Here is a 16,166-nt window from a genome sequence, read left to right as displayed (position 1 = left end):
TGCGTGATCTGGCGCTGTCCATACAAACTACCAGCTGCAAACTGCGGAGTACGGAGTACGCCATGCGCAAAAGAACGGCTCGCCCTCGATCCACACCGTTTCATACACTGGATCCACAAACAGGGAAACTCTGAAAGGGCCATTACATAGGTAGTAAAGCGGAAGCCTCTTGCTATCTGCCTTATGCCCCTAATTGTCACCTTTTTTTTTTTTTTTTTTTTTATTTTCATTCAAGAAATATCAATGATACATTTCTTTTGGAGGCTGGGATTCTCGGCGCGCTGGTGCCCAAAGTAGGACTCGAGTGACAGCAGCACTTCGACCAGACGTCACCCACCGGCTGCAGCTGTACTGACTTGGCCTTCAATCACCCCCTGCTAGTTAGTAACTACGGCGTAACCACATGCAGACTTCCCTGTTTTCTGAAGGTAGAGAACATATCCGTACAGTATGTACCGTTACGTCCGTCCTCCTCAAATTAGGCCGTCGCTCGGCAGCGACTGCTTTAAGGAGAACCGGACTGCATTACACCAGCTTGAACAATAGCATTCAGTAGCGTCCACTTAAACTACCTACATAAGTATTTCGTTCAACAAACTGACTCCTCAATCTTGCTTGCCCCTCTCCCTTCTTCATCTTTCTCGAGTGACTTTGCAACCTGCGTCCCCCGCCTATGCTCCCTTCAATATTTAGTTAGCGTTTAGCTGCTAGTGCTACAACTCCTTGACACTGCAGCAACACAAGCCTAGAAAAGGGAAATCCATTTCGCTCAAGTCATGGCTGACATTGCGGCGGCTCTTGATGCCTATGGGCTCACTGACCTGAAAGCAGAAGATGTCCCTCGAGATGGCACAGGTGGGCAATAGCTATGGCGTGCTGTAAGGTTGTGCTGTGTGTCTGATGAATTGAACAGGCGTTGTCAAGCTAGACCCTTGGTTGGAACCGTTCAGCGCGGCCCTAAGGCAAAGATTCGCTAAAGCGCAGGATTGGATAGACAACATCGACAAATACGAAGGTGGACTGGAGAAGTTTTCAATGGTGAGATTTGCGGAGCTGGCCAGCCGTGCAACAGCCTCATTCGCATTTGAAGAAGCTCGTAATGTTTAGGCTGATTTTGCCCAGGGGTTTGAGCAATTCGGCTTGAACGTGAACGAAGATAACAGCATCACATATCGTGAATGGGCCCCTAATGCAGTCTGTGCATCTATCGTGGGCGAGTTCAGTACGTCTCCAGTCCGTAAACCCGTCAACTGCATACCTGACCTTGCAAAACGTATTATAGATGACTGGAATCGCAAGTCTCACGTAATGAAGAAGAGCGAGTACGGCGTTTTTGAGATTGTGATCATGGCCAAAGATGGCTTGCCCGCCATACCGCACAAGTCAAAAATCAAGGTGGGGAATGTCTGTCTGAAGACTATTGAACAGCAGACTGAAATCAAGCCTTGAAAAAACAGATAGCCCTGGAGTTGCCAACGGGCGAAGTTGTGTATCGTCTGCCTGCGTGGATCAAATACGTAACCCAGGACTTGGACGTTTCCCCTGCCTACGAGTCACGATTTTGGAACCCCAGTGACACTGAAAAATATATCTTCAAACACCCCAGGCCTGCCAAACCTTCAGGCATTCGAATTTACGAGGCTCATGTTGGTATTTCTACTCCGGAACAAAGAGTTGCAACTTATAAAGAATTTACCCGTACCATGCTTCCTAGGATTAGGGACCTCGGGTATAATGTCATTCAACTTATGGCTATTATGGAGCATGCATACTACGCATCGTTTGGCTATCAAATAAATAGCTTTTTTGCTGCCAGTAGTCGATACGGGCCGCCCGAAGATCTAAAGGAACTCGTAGACACCGCGCACAGCATGGGAATAACCGTGCTATTGGACGTCGTTCACAGCCATGCTTCGAAAAATGTTCTCGACGGATTGAACGAGTTTGATGGCACGGATCATCATTATTTCCACGGTGGCGGAAAAGGCAGACATGATCAGTGGGATAGCAGATTATTTAATTACGGTCATCACGAGGTCCTCCGTTTCCTACTCAGCAACCTGCGATTCTGGATGGAAGAGTATCACTTTGATGGTTTTAGGTTTGACGGCGTCACAAGCATGCTTTATACTCATCATGGCGTTGGATCGTAAGTGAACTTGCAATATCTACTGCACTATCGTCTCTAATACTGTGGCAGTGGATTCTCTGGAGGCTATCATGAGTATTTCGGTTCTGATGTGGACCAAGAAGCCGTGGTTTACTTGATGCTTGCCAATAAGATGCTGCATTCTTTATATCCCGACTGCATCACTATTGCCGAGGATGTATCTGGAATGCCAGCTCTTTGCTTGCCCCTCGCCCTTGGCGGCATGGGGTTCGACTATCGCCTCGCTATGGCGGTGCCCGATATGTGGATCAAACTTTTGAAGGAATTCAAAGATGAGCAATGGGACATTGGAAACATCTGCTTTACGCTAACAAATCGACGTCACCGAGAGAAAACAATCGCCTACTGTGAAAGTCACGACCAAGCGTAAGTCTCCTATTGATCGCCCCTTTGAATACCATACTCACAGACGCAAAGTTTGGTAGGCGACAAGACGCTCATGATGCACCTTTGCGATGCTGAAATGTATACAAACATGTCAGTATTGTCGCCATTGACTCCAGTTATCGAACGAGGCATGTCCCTCCATAAAATGATTCGCCTGATAACCCACGGACTGGGAGGCGAGGGATACTTGAACTTCGAGGGCAACGAGTTTGGTCACCCGGAATGGCTTGATTTTCCCAGGGAAGGCAACAATAATTCGTTCTGGTATGCGCGTCGCCAGCTAAATCTGACTGAAGACAATCTGCTGCGATACCAGTATCTCAACCACTTTGATCGACTTATGAACCTCTGCGAAGCCAAATACCATTGGTTGAGCTCTCCTCAGGCATATGTTTCTCTCAAACATGAAGGGGACAAGGTAATTGTTTTTGAGAGAGCTGGTGTAGTATTCATCTTCAACTTCCACCCTTCATCAAGCTTCACCGATTATCGAATTGGTGTCGAGATCGCTGGTATGTACCGCATCGTTCTCAACACCGACTCCAAGGAAGTTGGTGGCTTGAATCGAGTGGATGAAAACACTCGATTTTTTACAACTCCAATGGAGTGGAATGGGCGCAAAAATTGGACCCAGATATACATTCCGTGCCGGACAGCGATGGTGAGTAAATGTTATACACGGACTGTTCTTTTCTTCGGACGTTTTCATCTGATGTGTAATCCACAGATTTTAGCACTCGAGGGGTCAGTCACCGGAAGATAATCACTAGCACTGTGCAAATACTATATCGCGCCGATCGTCGAGCAATCCCAATCGGGGCCATGTGTGATCGCTGCCCTCCCGGATCGAAATGTATAGATCGTCGGAGCATTGTCCAAGGATGAGGAAGAAAGTTGCTTATGGAGCGAAGTCGCGCACTGCAGGCCACCGAGTATCCTACAGGTTCTTGAGGCTGGATCTGTCTTTCCGAACCCTCGACTTATGTCATTTAGCCCAAAATCATAACTATTTTTTTTCGTTGGTAATCTATCTACGCTTTTTTTGGGCTGTCCTTCGTCGCCAAGTAGTTGCCATGCCAGCCTGGAAGAATATGCGAAATCTAAAGAGGCCCGTCACTTTAAGAAATGCAATTCGATAACCTCTTGAAACGGCATAAATAGGGAAAATGCGAGTACTAACATCCAAGGTGAAGTCCTCAGTCGGCGACAAGACAGGTTCCATATTTAAGTCCGCAGATGTGGAAATGCCCATAGCAAAGCCGAGCCCGAAACAACAACTAACATGTAACCTTGAGGCAGGGAATGCCGAGTTATTCAATTAACTTCGCCCGGGCCGTGCACTTGTACGGGGAAGAGGGGGATAGTTACTCCATCAACTCTTCGCCGATAAAGAGGTAACTACGCGTGCATCCCTAGTTCTGGTCCTAGCCGGTGATAATGGCTAGATATAATACTTTAACGAAGGTGCTGTAATACTCGTAGTGCTTGTCTTCTTACCCTGCCTTTGAATTCTAGGCCCCTGATCATTGTCACGGTAGCCTTGCTATTGTTATGGCCCTGTCATTATCATAGCCTTGTAATTCCGATGATGTATTGCACCTTCCGGTTCTTGCACCTCGCTATCTTTTGCCATTCTTTTACAGCCTGAATTGTTTACTTTTGTACTACATAGTGATTGATGTGTCATAACCGAGTGAATTATTTTGTAAATTCTGAAAATGTAAATATTTTCGGCTCGAGACCTAACAGCTTATGAGATTGCCAACTTGAAACATTCACCGTCACTTACGAGACAAAGTAGCCTATAATAAGACTGACTGGTTATCAGGAATCGTAAGATAGGCCGCACATTGTAATGATAGTACCAGATGATGTTTATACTCAGGAGTGACGCGCGATGGTACCTATCGACACCTGGCTCTGGTGACAAGGTTCCGTCTGTTATCAATCGTAAGACAGCTCAAAACAGTCACCGAGTGACCTGTCACTACCTTAGGTAATGTAGCTGTATACTCCGTATAGTATCAATTGTCTGCTGTGACTTATCAGAGCTGACGAGCGGGTAACTGCCACCATGAACCGGCTTGGCGCACCTAGGAGGTAGCACGGTAAGTACCTAGGTACCTAACCTTTTCAAGACACCTAACATACCTACCTTTTCTTGGGGGATAAACAAGTGGACTGCCGCCAGCCTCCTGAGTCCCGTCTCCTGGGGACACCCCACACTTGCTCAGAGCTTTATTTGTGAAGGCAAGTCCTCCATGACCGTATCATTGATTGATAAGCTTGCGTTCGACTTCGCAGGACGGCCGACTGAAAAATATCACCCAGCAAGGTCTTTCGTACTGTGCAATTTCATATACGCTGTTCTGGGCTTGGAAGTTATTGTTCTTTGCAAATGCAGCTGGCGTAACCCCGACTAATTGCAGCCGTAGAAACAACAGCCAATTTCGCGCTAGCGTGTCACGTGATTATTGACAATGCTCCAACCGACAACCATGTCCGCTCCCGAGCAAAACTGCTCTCTTTGCAAATTCTCCCCAGCTTCAACCACCCTCTGTCCAATCCACGCCCTGATCGCTCTCTGTCATCTGGCAAGATGTTCAAGAGGTGAGTTGCGGCACCTTGCTGCTCTTTCTGTCATCTCCAATGCTCAATTTGCGTCAATTGAGCAATCCGACAGAGTTTGCTGACCCCGTGCTCGCAGCGGCATTTCCTCGCTCGCCCGGGCGTCCCGCCCTACATTCTCAGCAGCCGCCTCCCGACGTGCCATCAAGCCTGCTGCTCTCCGACTTCCATGGAACAGCAGATACGCCAGCTCTGCCAGTGTTGGTGCTGGAAAGATTCATCAGGTAAGCCAGTTTTCGAAACCACCGGCCATGGGAGGCTTACTTCGTACTAACGATTTTAGGTCATTGGTGCCGTCGTCGATGGTACGTCCAAAACTCAGCCTACAGACGTTCCTATCCTGCCAGGATTCGAAAACCCGAGCCACTGACCCGTTCTCCAGTCAAGTTCGATACCGCAAAGCTACCTGCTATTTTTAACTCTCTGGAAACCGACAACAATGGCAACAAGCTCGTTCTCGAGGTCGCTGTATGTACTTCCCTTGGCAACCGATGACCATCCACTCATCGTCGTCCATGACTGACAACATATTCCAGCAACATCTCGGTGAGAATGTAGTGCGTTGTATAGCCATGGACGGTAAGTATTCTTCTTATTGTGAGGTCTACACGGTTTAATTCTTCGTGATAGGTACCGAGGGTCTTGTCCGAGGTGCCAAGGCTACCGACACTGGTGCTCCTATTACCATTCCTGTTGGTCCTGCCACTTTGGGTCGTATCATCAATGTAACCGGCGACCCTATCGACGAGCGTGGGCCCATAAAGACGGACAAGTTCTTGCCTATCCACTCCGAGCCTCCAGAGTTCATTGACCAGTCCACCTCTGCCGAGATTCTCGTTACTGGCATCAAGGTTGTCGATTTGCTTGCTCCTTATGCCCGTGGTGGAAAGATTGGTCTCTTTGGTGGTGCTGGTGTCGGCAAAACTGTGTTCATCCAGGAACTCATCAACAACATCGCCAAGGCCCATGGTGGTTACTCTGTTTTCACCGGTGTTGGCGAACGTACCCGTGAGGGCAACGATCTGTATCACGAAATGCAGGAGACTTCAGTCATCCAGCTTGATGGAGAGTCCAAGGTCGCACTTGTGTTTGGTCAGATGAATGAGCCTCCTGGTGCCCGTGCTCGTGTCGCTCTTACTGGTCTTACCATCGCAGAGTATTTCCGTGACCAGGAAGGACAAGACGGTAAGGGATCCTGAGACTCGGCGATGTTGCTCCTTTTCTAACTCGTTTTCACAGTTCTTCTCTTCATTGACAACATTTTCCGATTTACTCAGGCTGGTTCAGAGGTGTCCGCCCTGCTAGGTCGTATTCCCTCTGCCGTCGGTTACCAACCAACTCTCGCCGTCGATATGGGTGGTATGCAGGAACGTATCACCACCACCAAGAAGGGCTCCATTACCTCGGTACAAGCTGTCTACGTCCCTGCTGACGATTTGACTGATCCTGCCCCTGCCACCACTTTTGCTCACTTGGACGCTACCACAGTCTTGTCTCGTGGCATTTCCGAGTTGGGTATTTACCCTGCTGTCGATCCTCTCGATTCCACCTCCCGTATGCTGGACCCTCGTATTGTTGGCCAGGACCACTATGATACAGCCACTCGAGTCCAACAGATCCTCCAAGAGTACAAATCCCTTCAAGATATCATTGCTATTCTGGGTATGGATGAGTTGTCTGAAGCGGACAAGCTCACTGTTGAGCGTGCCCGCAAGATTCAACGTTTCCTTAGTCAGCCGTTCACTGTGGCTCAGGTCTTCACTGGTATCGAGGGTAAGCTGGTTGACTTGAAGGATACTATTGCCTCCTTCAAGGCTATCCTGAGCGGTGAAGGTGACAGCCTTCCTGAAGGTGCCTTCTACATGGTTGGTGACCTTAACTCTGCTAAGGAGAAGGGTGCGAAGATTCTCGCGGAATTGGAGAAGAGCAACTGAGCCGCCTTGGCAGCATATCATAATACCTTGAGATGCGGGAAAGGAGCCTGTGTATAGAGTAGAGGAACCAGGGCTGGGAGAGGTTTCTTCAAAGCTCCATCAATTTTAGTCTCGTTTGTGGGCTGTGTACCAATGACAAAACTTCCACTTTAGATATGGCCAATGCTTCTGTTGTGTCTGGCTTTGTCCTTTCAAACACTGCCGTTCCTGCAGGGGTAGAATGCAACGGTCACGCCAAGCAAATTGAGTCTGGTCTGACTGTATGCGGAATATTGCCACCGAGCCGACAGCCCACTGCATCACAAGGACACTAGCTCTGGGCACATAGCAAAACTAGTGTCTGGTCTGGTGTCATTCATCAGGGGGTGATTGCTGTCCTACCACGAGTCACTGGAAGTACCAGCCTCTCTGTTTGCAGAAGGCAAGGTTGGTGCCAAAGGTGTCTGTAATAGGCGAAGCCTCGTGCTTGAGGACTGTCAGTCTATCTCAGCTATCTGTCAAAATCACCAGACCCTTCTTGCATGGGCTAGCTAATCTCAATTTACCTCCATAAATCTCATCTCAAAGTGGTCCATGGGTATCAACAGAGTTGAGTCTGGTATGAAAATTGTAGACTCGAACTATCACCAAAAATCTGCTTGGGTTCCAGTTGCTTGGGCTAGAGCTTGGGCTAGAGAGAGCTGGTCCTTATTAGTCATTGGACCAAGAGCAGCTTAGCCCAGCCTTGGTCTGCTGCCTGCCCCATTTTCAGCCTGTAAGCCGTCATCTACGCCCGTGGTGTGTTCATGCTAAATACGTGCTAGTTATCACCTACCTCCTCCTACCAGCCCAAGGGTCAACCGCGATTGTGCCAAAGCCGTCAGCCTTTCCGATGACAAGGACATTTTCAGTCAAGTCATGTTGAAAATTTATCAGCCGTCCATCTCGGACCTTCCTTCACACTGGCACAAGAAACTCTTCCCCTGCTCGTCCTCATTTGTGAACCGCGTCCTTTAAACGAGAATTTCGCGTCCATCATGTGGGATCGTCGTGGTTGAGTCATGGTTGATTATCATCACAAGGACCATTTTGCGGGTTCTTCGGGTGATGATGATAGGGCAGGGCAGAGCAAGCCTTTCCATCCCAAACGGCCCCACAAGAAATCTCGTACGGGATGTCAGAATTGCAAGTCCCGTAAAGTCAAATGCGACGAACGACGACCAACTTGCCGAACATGTGTCCTTCGGAAGGAAGATTGTGCCTACCCCGCCTTCACCAGGTCTCGCCCGTCTCCGAAGCCATCAGAGGCCTCCTCGATAAGATCCAGTACAACCTCGCCTTCCTCCGCCGTCCTTGCCGTACCTGTTTCTCCTCGCGATGCAACGTCTTCTATCGTGATACAGGAGCCGCTAGCCGTTCTCCCGGATTGCGATCATGTTGACATGAAGATTATTTGGCACTTTATGGTGAACACCTGTTCGTCGTTTTCCGTACAAGGCGGTAATTCGAGGCCGGTGGACGACGTTATGCGAATTGTCGTCATGAAGCACGCCTTTGGCGTCCAATTCCTTTTCAAGTCAGTTATGGCCTTGTCGTGTCTTCACGCCAAGGATTCCATCGGCGATGATCTGGGCGATCCTAGGAGGCAATCCTACTATGAGTCTGGTACTTTTTCAGAATACCAGCGAGCCATCGAAGCAGCTGATCCGAGAACTTTTGGCGCGCTGCTTGCCAATTCCCTCGTCATTACTGCCTTGTCATCTCGGAACTTCCGTGAGAAGGAGAGTCCGGATCTCTTCATCCTTCAATGGATACTGGTTTGGCGCGGCATCGGCGTTATATTACATCGTATTCGTAGAGACGCCCTACCAAACACAGGGCTGGCGCAACTTTTCTACCGACCCTCCCTAGATCTGAAAGCAGCATTCAGACACATTCCGCCACACCTTTGGCATATGGTTGAATCAACCCTACCAGGAGACGAGGATTTCTTATACAAAGCTACCTACCTCAGATGTCTCCATTATCTTGGAACACTTTACCACAATCTGCGACTGAGAGGGTTTGGTGCAGTGATGAACCTACGCATCATCACATGGTTCACCTACCTGCCCGCTCCGATGATTGACTTGTTTCGCAAGCGACAGGAACGGGCATTGGTCATCTTGGCCCATTACTGTGTTTTCCTGAAACTTGTCAGAAACGTTTGGTGGCTCAGAGGCGTGGGTGATCGATCTCTCAGGGATCTTTGCGGTTATCTAGGCCCCGAATGGCACGGTGCAGTGGAAATTCCGTTCAAGGCTTTATTCACCGATGACCCCTTGACTTTGGCCAGGCTCGTCTTGAATGAGCCTTTGTGGACATCGCGCAGGTCTCACAACGATGAGTGGGATGAGTACGAAGAGCGAGAGACCAGACAGCTCAGTCTAGTTGACGACGAGGGCAGACGAGTGCGTTACGAAGGAAACATAGGGATCATGGTGCTTGAGAAACCAAGCGAACCTAATGAGCAGCCAATATGGAATGCCATGGAAAATCCCGAGTAATGTCACGATACTGTCGTCTTCTAAAATTTGTGGGAGAACAGTGGTTCATAAACATCTCACTAGTTGAATTCTTTGGCTTTAATCACGCTTCCGATTTCCGGGCCTCATGTAGGCAATGTTTGTCAGCTTCCTGCCTTCCTGGGTCGGGTCGAAAGTTTAACCATTGTTTGTCCCTTTTCCTTCAAATATCCCACATGCACGCTTCATAAAGTATGGACTAGAGTTGAGGCCAACAGACTAATATTTATTGGAGAGTGCTCTTTTACTTTAACCGGAATACCCCTGTGCCGTATGCAACGCAATATCTTTTGGCGTTGCGCGCCACCCCTGATCATAGTAACAGTGATTCGATCGACATCAAGCGTAAGATAGCTTCAATAACTACCAAGAGATTCAATCCTTGCCGTGTTTTATCCGTGCTAACGAGCGGGGAAAGCAACAATGGATTAATGCAGCAGAAGTACTGCGGGCCTTACGTTGTTCCAGGACCGCACAAGAGCAATCTGCGTAGCCAATCAGGAGGCAGCATGTATTTATCAGCTTGGCGTTCCAGGTGCCCAGGTGCTTCAACTTATACACGACTGCTGAGTCAGCATGATTCAATTTCACAAAGGGTCAACTTGCCTCTGCGGTGTCTGCACTATTCATTACGGATAATCAGGGGGTGTGTTCTACTACTCAGTCATATACACTTTACCAGCCGATTTTGGTCGCCCTTGCAGCGAAGAATAGAAGGCTATTTAGGTAATTTTCTTGTGGCGACATATCATAGATACCTTGGGTACTTGTCAGGGAATTGTGGGTCTATGATCTTGGCACATTGTCCTCGGCGACAATAATCAGAGGTAGTCAGGTATGGCGCTGTAGAAGCATCACAATGTCACTCTATTCCGGTCCTGACATTTCATAGCCCATTCCCTTTTTTTTTTTTTTTTTTACAGGGGCTTTGTGTCGGTCGCGCTCTCCTGCCGTCCATCCCCGTGCGGATGTCGACACCGATAGCAAGGGCGCTTCCTAGAGCTGCGCTTGCCACACGAGGTTCGCGGGCGCCATCACGATGTGCCTTTCGTTCGACCACCAAAACGCAAGATGCAGTTGGCGCTGGGTCGGGGGGTAAGCCCACGGAAGATTCCGTCACGGAATTGGACACAGACAGCGAACTATTAGCCTCAGCCGACACCACAGGTGGCCGCAACAGGAGCCTCCTCTCAACCCGTTTGAGAAATCGTCAGGCTCGTCGTCAAACAGCTTCTGCTCTCCCTCCAGTCAAGCTTCCCAATAGCTTTCTCGACGAAAATGTTTCTATTTTCTGCGCTGGAAAGCAGCCGCGCCTCCCCGATGCTCTTATCGAAGATGCCATGCACGAAAAGACTTCGAGACTTCCGATCAGCCAAATACCTTCCTCCGGGCAATCCCGCAAGTTCATCGAGTCCTATTTCGATACCGCCTTAGCCATCTTATTTATGAGAGACTGTGAGCTCTCGAGGGACTTCAACCGCTCACTCAACGATGACAAAGACTTACGTTGGAGCAAACCGGAACTCATTGCAAGGGTTGTCCGGATTTGGGACATGATTATCGATTCATCGTGGCGCCTAATCGACTCAATCCACCCCGTAAAGCAAGCCGAGTATACGTTCAAAACAAGACCATGCTGGTGGTGGGATATGCACAAATATCTCGATCCTCGCACGCAAAAGTTGAGAGGACATTTTCTCTCCCTATCTACAACCCTCGACATTCAGCTGAATCACGCCGAAGTGCTCGAGTACCCTTTATCGCACGCCCTTGTAGATTTGCCCGTCAATACTATAACCGCCTTGCAAAAGGCACTCGAACGTGAGCTGAAAACCCCGGCGCCAACAAACTTTAACCCAAAAGCTAGCAAACGACCAATTACGATCCTTTCCATGTCTGGCTATGGAGGGAAAGCCATAGCCGAATCTTTGGGACAGCACTTGGCGTTCTGGAATCAGGCGGATTTGATTCATCTGGATGCGCAAGACCTATCAGTCCTGGTTGGCGATTATCTGGGTCTGAACTGGGCATATACCCGTGGAGCCGTTTCCATGATGGGATTTCGTGCTGCTGAGTTGAACGGCAAACTTGTGCAAGAGCCCAGAATATCTTTTAAACCTACGGACGAAGATGATGCGGAAGCTGATGCTGAAGTGATTGGGATCCGCTCATCCACTGATTCTTTCGAAGACGAGCTCCAGAAAATCAGACAGGGTGGATATGAGTGCTTCAACAGATGGGAGAATCTTAAAATCGACAAAATCTTTGAACATGTTATTCGCGCTTCAGAAATAAAGGCACCATCTGGAGCCGGCCGACGTCCTGTCCTGCTTCATCTTCACGATATTGTGGAGATGAGTATGACTTTGGAAGGGTCAATACTTATTGGGCGACTAAGAGCACTGGTAGACAGTGCTTGGCAACAAGGCATGCGAATCGCTATTATAGGTACCTCTTCCTCCGAGAATCCTTCAGACGAATTCCAGGATACGACTAGCCAGCTCGCAGCTTTTGACTGGGTCATTACTCGCCACCTTGAAATCAACCAAAAAACAGAAGCAGAGATGAAGCCCTTACAAAACGTGTTCAACTTGCAAAAAGCCGATTATTTCTCGGAGAACATCCGAAACATCAATCGGATGATTAGAGCATTGACTCCTGATCTACTATCACCGCCAGTTTTGGATTTCGCCAGCGACTTTGTTAAGAGCTATCTACGCTCTGGGAACCATATGTACTCAATCTTATGGGACTCTATCCTACCCATACCTGAGGTGTATAGTCTGGCTCGTGCGTTCAAGGATTTCGAAGAAACTGAAGAAGGAACAGGGCCTACTGGAATCCTTGAGCGCTGCGCAATGGGCCCCCTCAGGCAAAAACATGGACAACGTTTCCTTGATGAGGAACAAGGGAATCAATTTGCAGAGACTATCGAACGGGGAAAGAGCCATGAAGAACCTAGAATTGAAAGTCGCGTGACAATGAAGTTGAACGAGTATGAAAAAAAGATTTCATCCGGGCAGATCAATCGAGAAAATCTTCGGACGACCTTTGCAGATGTTTACGCACCACCAGACACTATTTCTGCTTTGAAACTACTTACATCGTTGGCACTTGTGCGTCCGGACGCTTTCACATATGGAGTCCTCGCCCAGGACAGAATTCCCGGCTGTCTACTCTACGGACCACCTGGAACAGGCAAGACTATGCTGGCCAAGGCTGTAGCTAAAGAGAGCGGTGCCAATATGCTTGAGATTAGTGGTGCTACAATCAATGACAAATGGGTTGGCGAGAGCGAAAAACTCATTCGCGCAGTATTTACTCTTGCAAAACGATTAGAGCCTTGCGTCGTTTTCATCGATGAAGCGGACTCTCTGCTTGCAAATCGTACTTTGTTCAGCAACCGAGCCTCACACCGAGAGCATATCACCCAGTTTCTCAAGGAGTGGGATGGCTTGGAAGAGACCAAAGCCTTCATCATGGTGGCCACTAATCGCCCGTTTGACCTTGACGATGCCGTGCTTCGAAGGCTACCGCGAAAGATTCTGGTGGATTTGCCACTGAAAGAAGACCGGGTCGCGATTTTGCGACTGCTACTTAGGGGTGAATCCTTGGATGAATCCGTGTCATTAGAAGAGCTGGCCAGACGGACCCCGTACTATTCAGGATCGGACCTGAAGAGCATGTGTGTCGCAGCTGCCATGGCCGCTGTAGAAGAGGAGAATGAAGCTGCAAAGAAGCATCAAGGTCCAGCGGCCTACCGGTATCCGGAGCGTCGCATACTGCATGGGAGCCACTTCGAGAGTGCTTTGCACCAAATTCCCGCCAGTATAAGTGAAGACATGACTTCGCTAAAACAAATTCGAAAGTTTGATGAGGAATATGGCAACGGCCGAAAGGGTTCAAGGGCGAAGTCGTCGATGGGGTTTTCTGTACTCGGAAACAAGGCATATGCTGACAGCAACGAGGCGAGGATACGTCCTTGAACTCAAAGCCTTGGGCTGATGAATGATACAGGCTCCGAGCCGATGGATGGAAGGGGCCGCTAAACATTGTATAGTGGATTCAAGACCAGGAAAACAGAATTGTCGCATTCTGTTTGACGCCGACACCTTGACACCATTTGTAAGTATCACCTGCTCAACTACGGAGGTGTTGCTCTCGCACCGGATGAATGCGGATATAGATGATTTGTTTTGGCGCAAAAGAATCGGTCTGCAACGTTTTCATCAAGGTGACAGCAACCGTACGGGTTACCAGAGTTCCGTCGGTTTCATTGTACGTAGCAGTATAGACATGGTGGTGAATCGCCACCCTGATTGCCTCCGGCACTGTGCCTCAAGTATATGAGTGCCGTAGTGCGGAGTTCTATAGCTTACTTATACCACTTATGATCTGTCTTCCCCTGGGCATTTCCACCAAGGGTAGGACAGTGCGCTAAATAATTTGAGGTTAGACCTCAGTCGATACTTGAATACCCTCCACAGCAAGGGCCCGAGCGTAATCCTGCTGTCCTTTTTGGAGGGCATCCAGCACTGGTTGCATTAACTTGATGACGGCGTCTCGTCCACCTCCGACCATGTCAGACTTCCACTTGATCTTCTTACCCGTTCGTTCAAAATGATCTCGAATCTCTTGCTTGCGTTTACGGATGACTTCATCCCTCACAGCCTCGGCCTCTTCCGCAACGGCGTAGATGCGAGGAGCCGACCGTTCAAGCGACTCGGCAAGATATTGTAGCTCTGATGCCCGATCCGGGTCGCCTGAGAGAAATGCGGTCCAGAACTGATGGAGGAACTCGATGCTAGTGGCGTGAGCGAGGGCGCATTTTTCAGCGACGGATTCAGGTAAGCCCATGGGAGTGGTAGCGTCGCTGGATCGACCGTATTTCTGCGCTCGCTGCTGAAGCACTCCATTCATGACTTCCTGCTCTGCAGCCTTGATTGCAGCTCGTGAACCTACCTGCAGGGGCTTATGGCCTTCGTCGTCACTATCGCTCTCATCCTCAAAAGCGATCGCATCCTGTAAGCTCGTCCCCCTGCTGGGGTCGCATTCGAAACTGTCCAGAGAAGCTCGGACTTTTGCCAGGACTTCTTGCGGTTTTTGAGTGACGAAAGTTTGGGCATTCTCAGAAGGGCCCGATCCTTGTTTGGAAAAGAACTTGTTTTGCTCTTTGACGTTCAACACGATGCGATGATCTGCGGTCTGCTCGTGCAAGTCGCGCAGTGCAAGCTCGCCAAAAGCGTCTCGATGGCCCGTTCTATCGTCAGTTTTGCCGTCTGAGGGAGGAACGTTGACCATGATCTTCTCGCTGAGGCTGTTCAATGTCTTGACGATGGGAATGTTAGCTCTTGGCCGCATCTCGACGTCTTTGGCGTTTCCGCTCTTAAAACCTCCTTGGTTCTCCTCGTTTGCCTCCAGATCGATGATGTGAGGCACACTTTGCGCCATTATTTTGCTTTGGATTCCCTGGGTGTTTTCGCTAGCGTCGTATTTGTCAAAGAGGGGATCTTGGGTGTCACTTTCTGTAACACGCTCGCCTCTTAGCTTCTTCGACAATCTGCTCAAGAAGAAGCGAGACCAGAACTCTGCCTCGGAAAGCTTTGGTACGTTTTCGTTGTAGATTCTCTTGACCAACGGATGTTGGGCGAATATCATTTGAACCTGCTCAACACTGATATTCAGCTTCAATTCGCCTTCAACAGTCCGTGGCTTCACCGTCGACAAGACGTTATAGGCCCCTTTTTTCTGATTCATCTCGATGGCATAGGATCTCAAGAGGTTGGTGCGTGTAGACCAGAATTGGACGTTGAACGCTGCCCCAGATATTGATTCCGGTTTCGTGGACATGGCCTCCATGTAGGTTTGATGAAGGCTTCGGTCCTTCTTCATGAGGGATTGTTGCAGCTCGATGTCAAGCTTTAACTGGTTGTCGTCAAACCATCTCACACTTGACGCCGGTTGGGAGTTTGCGGCATTTGCAAACGCCATGGAGGCGGAAACGTTTCCAGAGCCAGCAGGACTGGACGAAGCACCGGGCATGCGTCCGCCCGCGTTTGGGCGAGATGTGCCGGCATCGCTGCTTCTCATGTCCGCCAGAATTTTTGACAAGACATCCTTGACAGCTTTTGCTTCGGATTTCGCCTCGGAAGTATGGAAATGAAAGAGGTAGGTGGCGGGATCGCCGCCATTGACCGACTTCTCAAATATCTTCAGCATTACTTTGGCAGCGGTTTCTGGCGTTTGCTGGAGATCTATGATTTGGACATCAGCATCGGGTTAATACAAAAAGCCATATCATTTATGCTGAATGTCCCATACTTGTGATGCTGGCGACTGGCAACGAAACTGTTGGTGGTCCGCCCGAAGTAGGCGTCCATGTAACGGTTTGATGGTCCTTCGTTAGTGTGAGAAGACCATCTTTCTTCTTGAAGAGCGTTCGACCAGCCGGGGTAGCCATGGCTTCCCTGCTTAACCCGAGGATAGGGTATTCTCTTCTAAAAT

At 49.2% G+C, this 16,166-nt stretch overlaps 6 protein-coding genes across 6 annotated transcripts; 4 read left to right on the top strand and 2 right to left on the bottom strand.

The window, feature by feature from the left end:
- Positions 1–776: 776 nt before the first annotated feature.
- UV8b_05055 (uncharacterized protein) lies at positions 777–3,320 on the top strand (the record flags this gene model as incomplete). Its single annotated transcript, XM_043142553.1, has 8 exons — positions 777–855; positions 914–1,038; positions 1,123–1,222; positions 1,283–1,395; positions 1,458–2,149; positions 2,201–2,536; positions 2,588–3,218; positions 3,285–3,320. The coding sequence occupies 8 exons, from the start codon at positions 777–779 to the stop codon at positions 3,318–3,320; spliced, it is 2,112 nt and encodes a 703-aa protein (XP_042998487.1).
- Positions 3,321–3,340: 20 nt separating this feature from the next.
- UV8b_05054 (uncharacterized protein) lies at positions 3,341–3,779 on the bottom strand (the record flags this gene model as incomplete). The annotated part of the gene is made up of 3 exons (XM_043142552.1): positions 3,341–3,536; positions 3,593–3,657; positions 3,738–3,779. The coding sequence occupies 3 exons, from the start codon at positions 3,777–3,779 to the stop codon at positions 3,341–3,343; spliced, it is 303 nt and encodes a 100-aa protein (XP_042998486.1).
- Positions 3,780–5,156: 1,377 nt separating this feature from the next.
- UV8b_05053 (uncharacterized protein) lies at positions 5,157–7,119 on the top strand (the record flags this gene model as incomplete). Its single annotated transcript, XM_043142551.1, has 7 exons — positions 5,157–5,167; positions 5,265–5,409; positions 5,469–5,490; positions 5,568–5,653; positions 5,722–5,764; positions 5,816–6,370; positions 6,425–7,119. 7 exons carry the CDS (start codon positions 5,157–5,159, stop codon positions 7,117–7,119), a joined length of 1,557 nt encoding a protein of 518 aa, XP_042998485.1.
- A 1,421-nt stretch (positions 7,120–8,540) lies between these two features.
- UV8b_05052 (uncharacterized protein) lies at positions 8,541–9,644 on the top strand (the record flags this gene model as incomplete). The annotated part of the gene is made up of 1 exon (XM_043142550.1): positions 8,541–9,644. The coding sequence occupies one exon, from the start codon at positions 8,541–8,543 to the stop codon at positions 9,642–9,644; it is 1,104 nt and encodes a 367-aa protein (XP_042998484.1).
- A 986-nt stretch (positions 9,645–10,630) lies between these two features.
- Positions 10,631–13,648, top strand: UV8b_05051 (uncharacterized protein; the record flags this gene model as incomplete). Its single annotated transcript, XM_043142549.1, has 1 exon — positions 10,631–13,648. One exon carries the CDS (start codon positions 10,631–10,633, stop codon positions 13,646–13,648), a length of 3,018 nt encoding a protein of 1,005 aa, XP_042998483.1.
- A 466-nt stretch (positions 13,649–14,114) lies between these two features.
- On the bottom strand, positions 14,115–16,122 carry UV8b_05050 (uncharacterized protein; the record flags this gene model as incomplete). The annotated part of the gene is made up of 2 exons (XM_043142548.1): positions 14,115–15,916; positions 15,984–16,122. 2 exons carry the CDS (start codon positions 16,120–16,122, stop codon positions 14,115–14,117), a joined length of 1,941 nt encoding a protein of 646 aa, XP_042998482.1.
- Between the last annotated feature and the right edge of the window lie 44 nt (positions 16,123–16,166).

Source organism: Ustilaginoidea virens, chromosome 4 (genome assembly GCF_000687475.1).
Source record: "Ustilaginoidea virens chromosome 4, complete sequence".
In the NCBI taxonomy this organism is placed as follows: domain Eukaryota; kingdom Fungi; phylum Ascomycota; class Sordariomycetes; order Hypocreales; family Clavicipitaceae; genus Ustilaginoidea; species Ustilaginoidea virens.
This window is presented reverse-complemented; position numbering and strand designations above follow the sequence as displayed.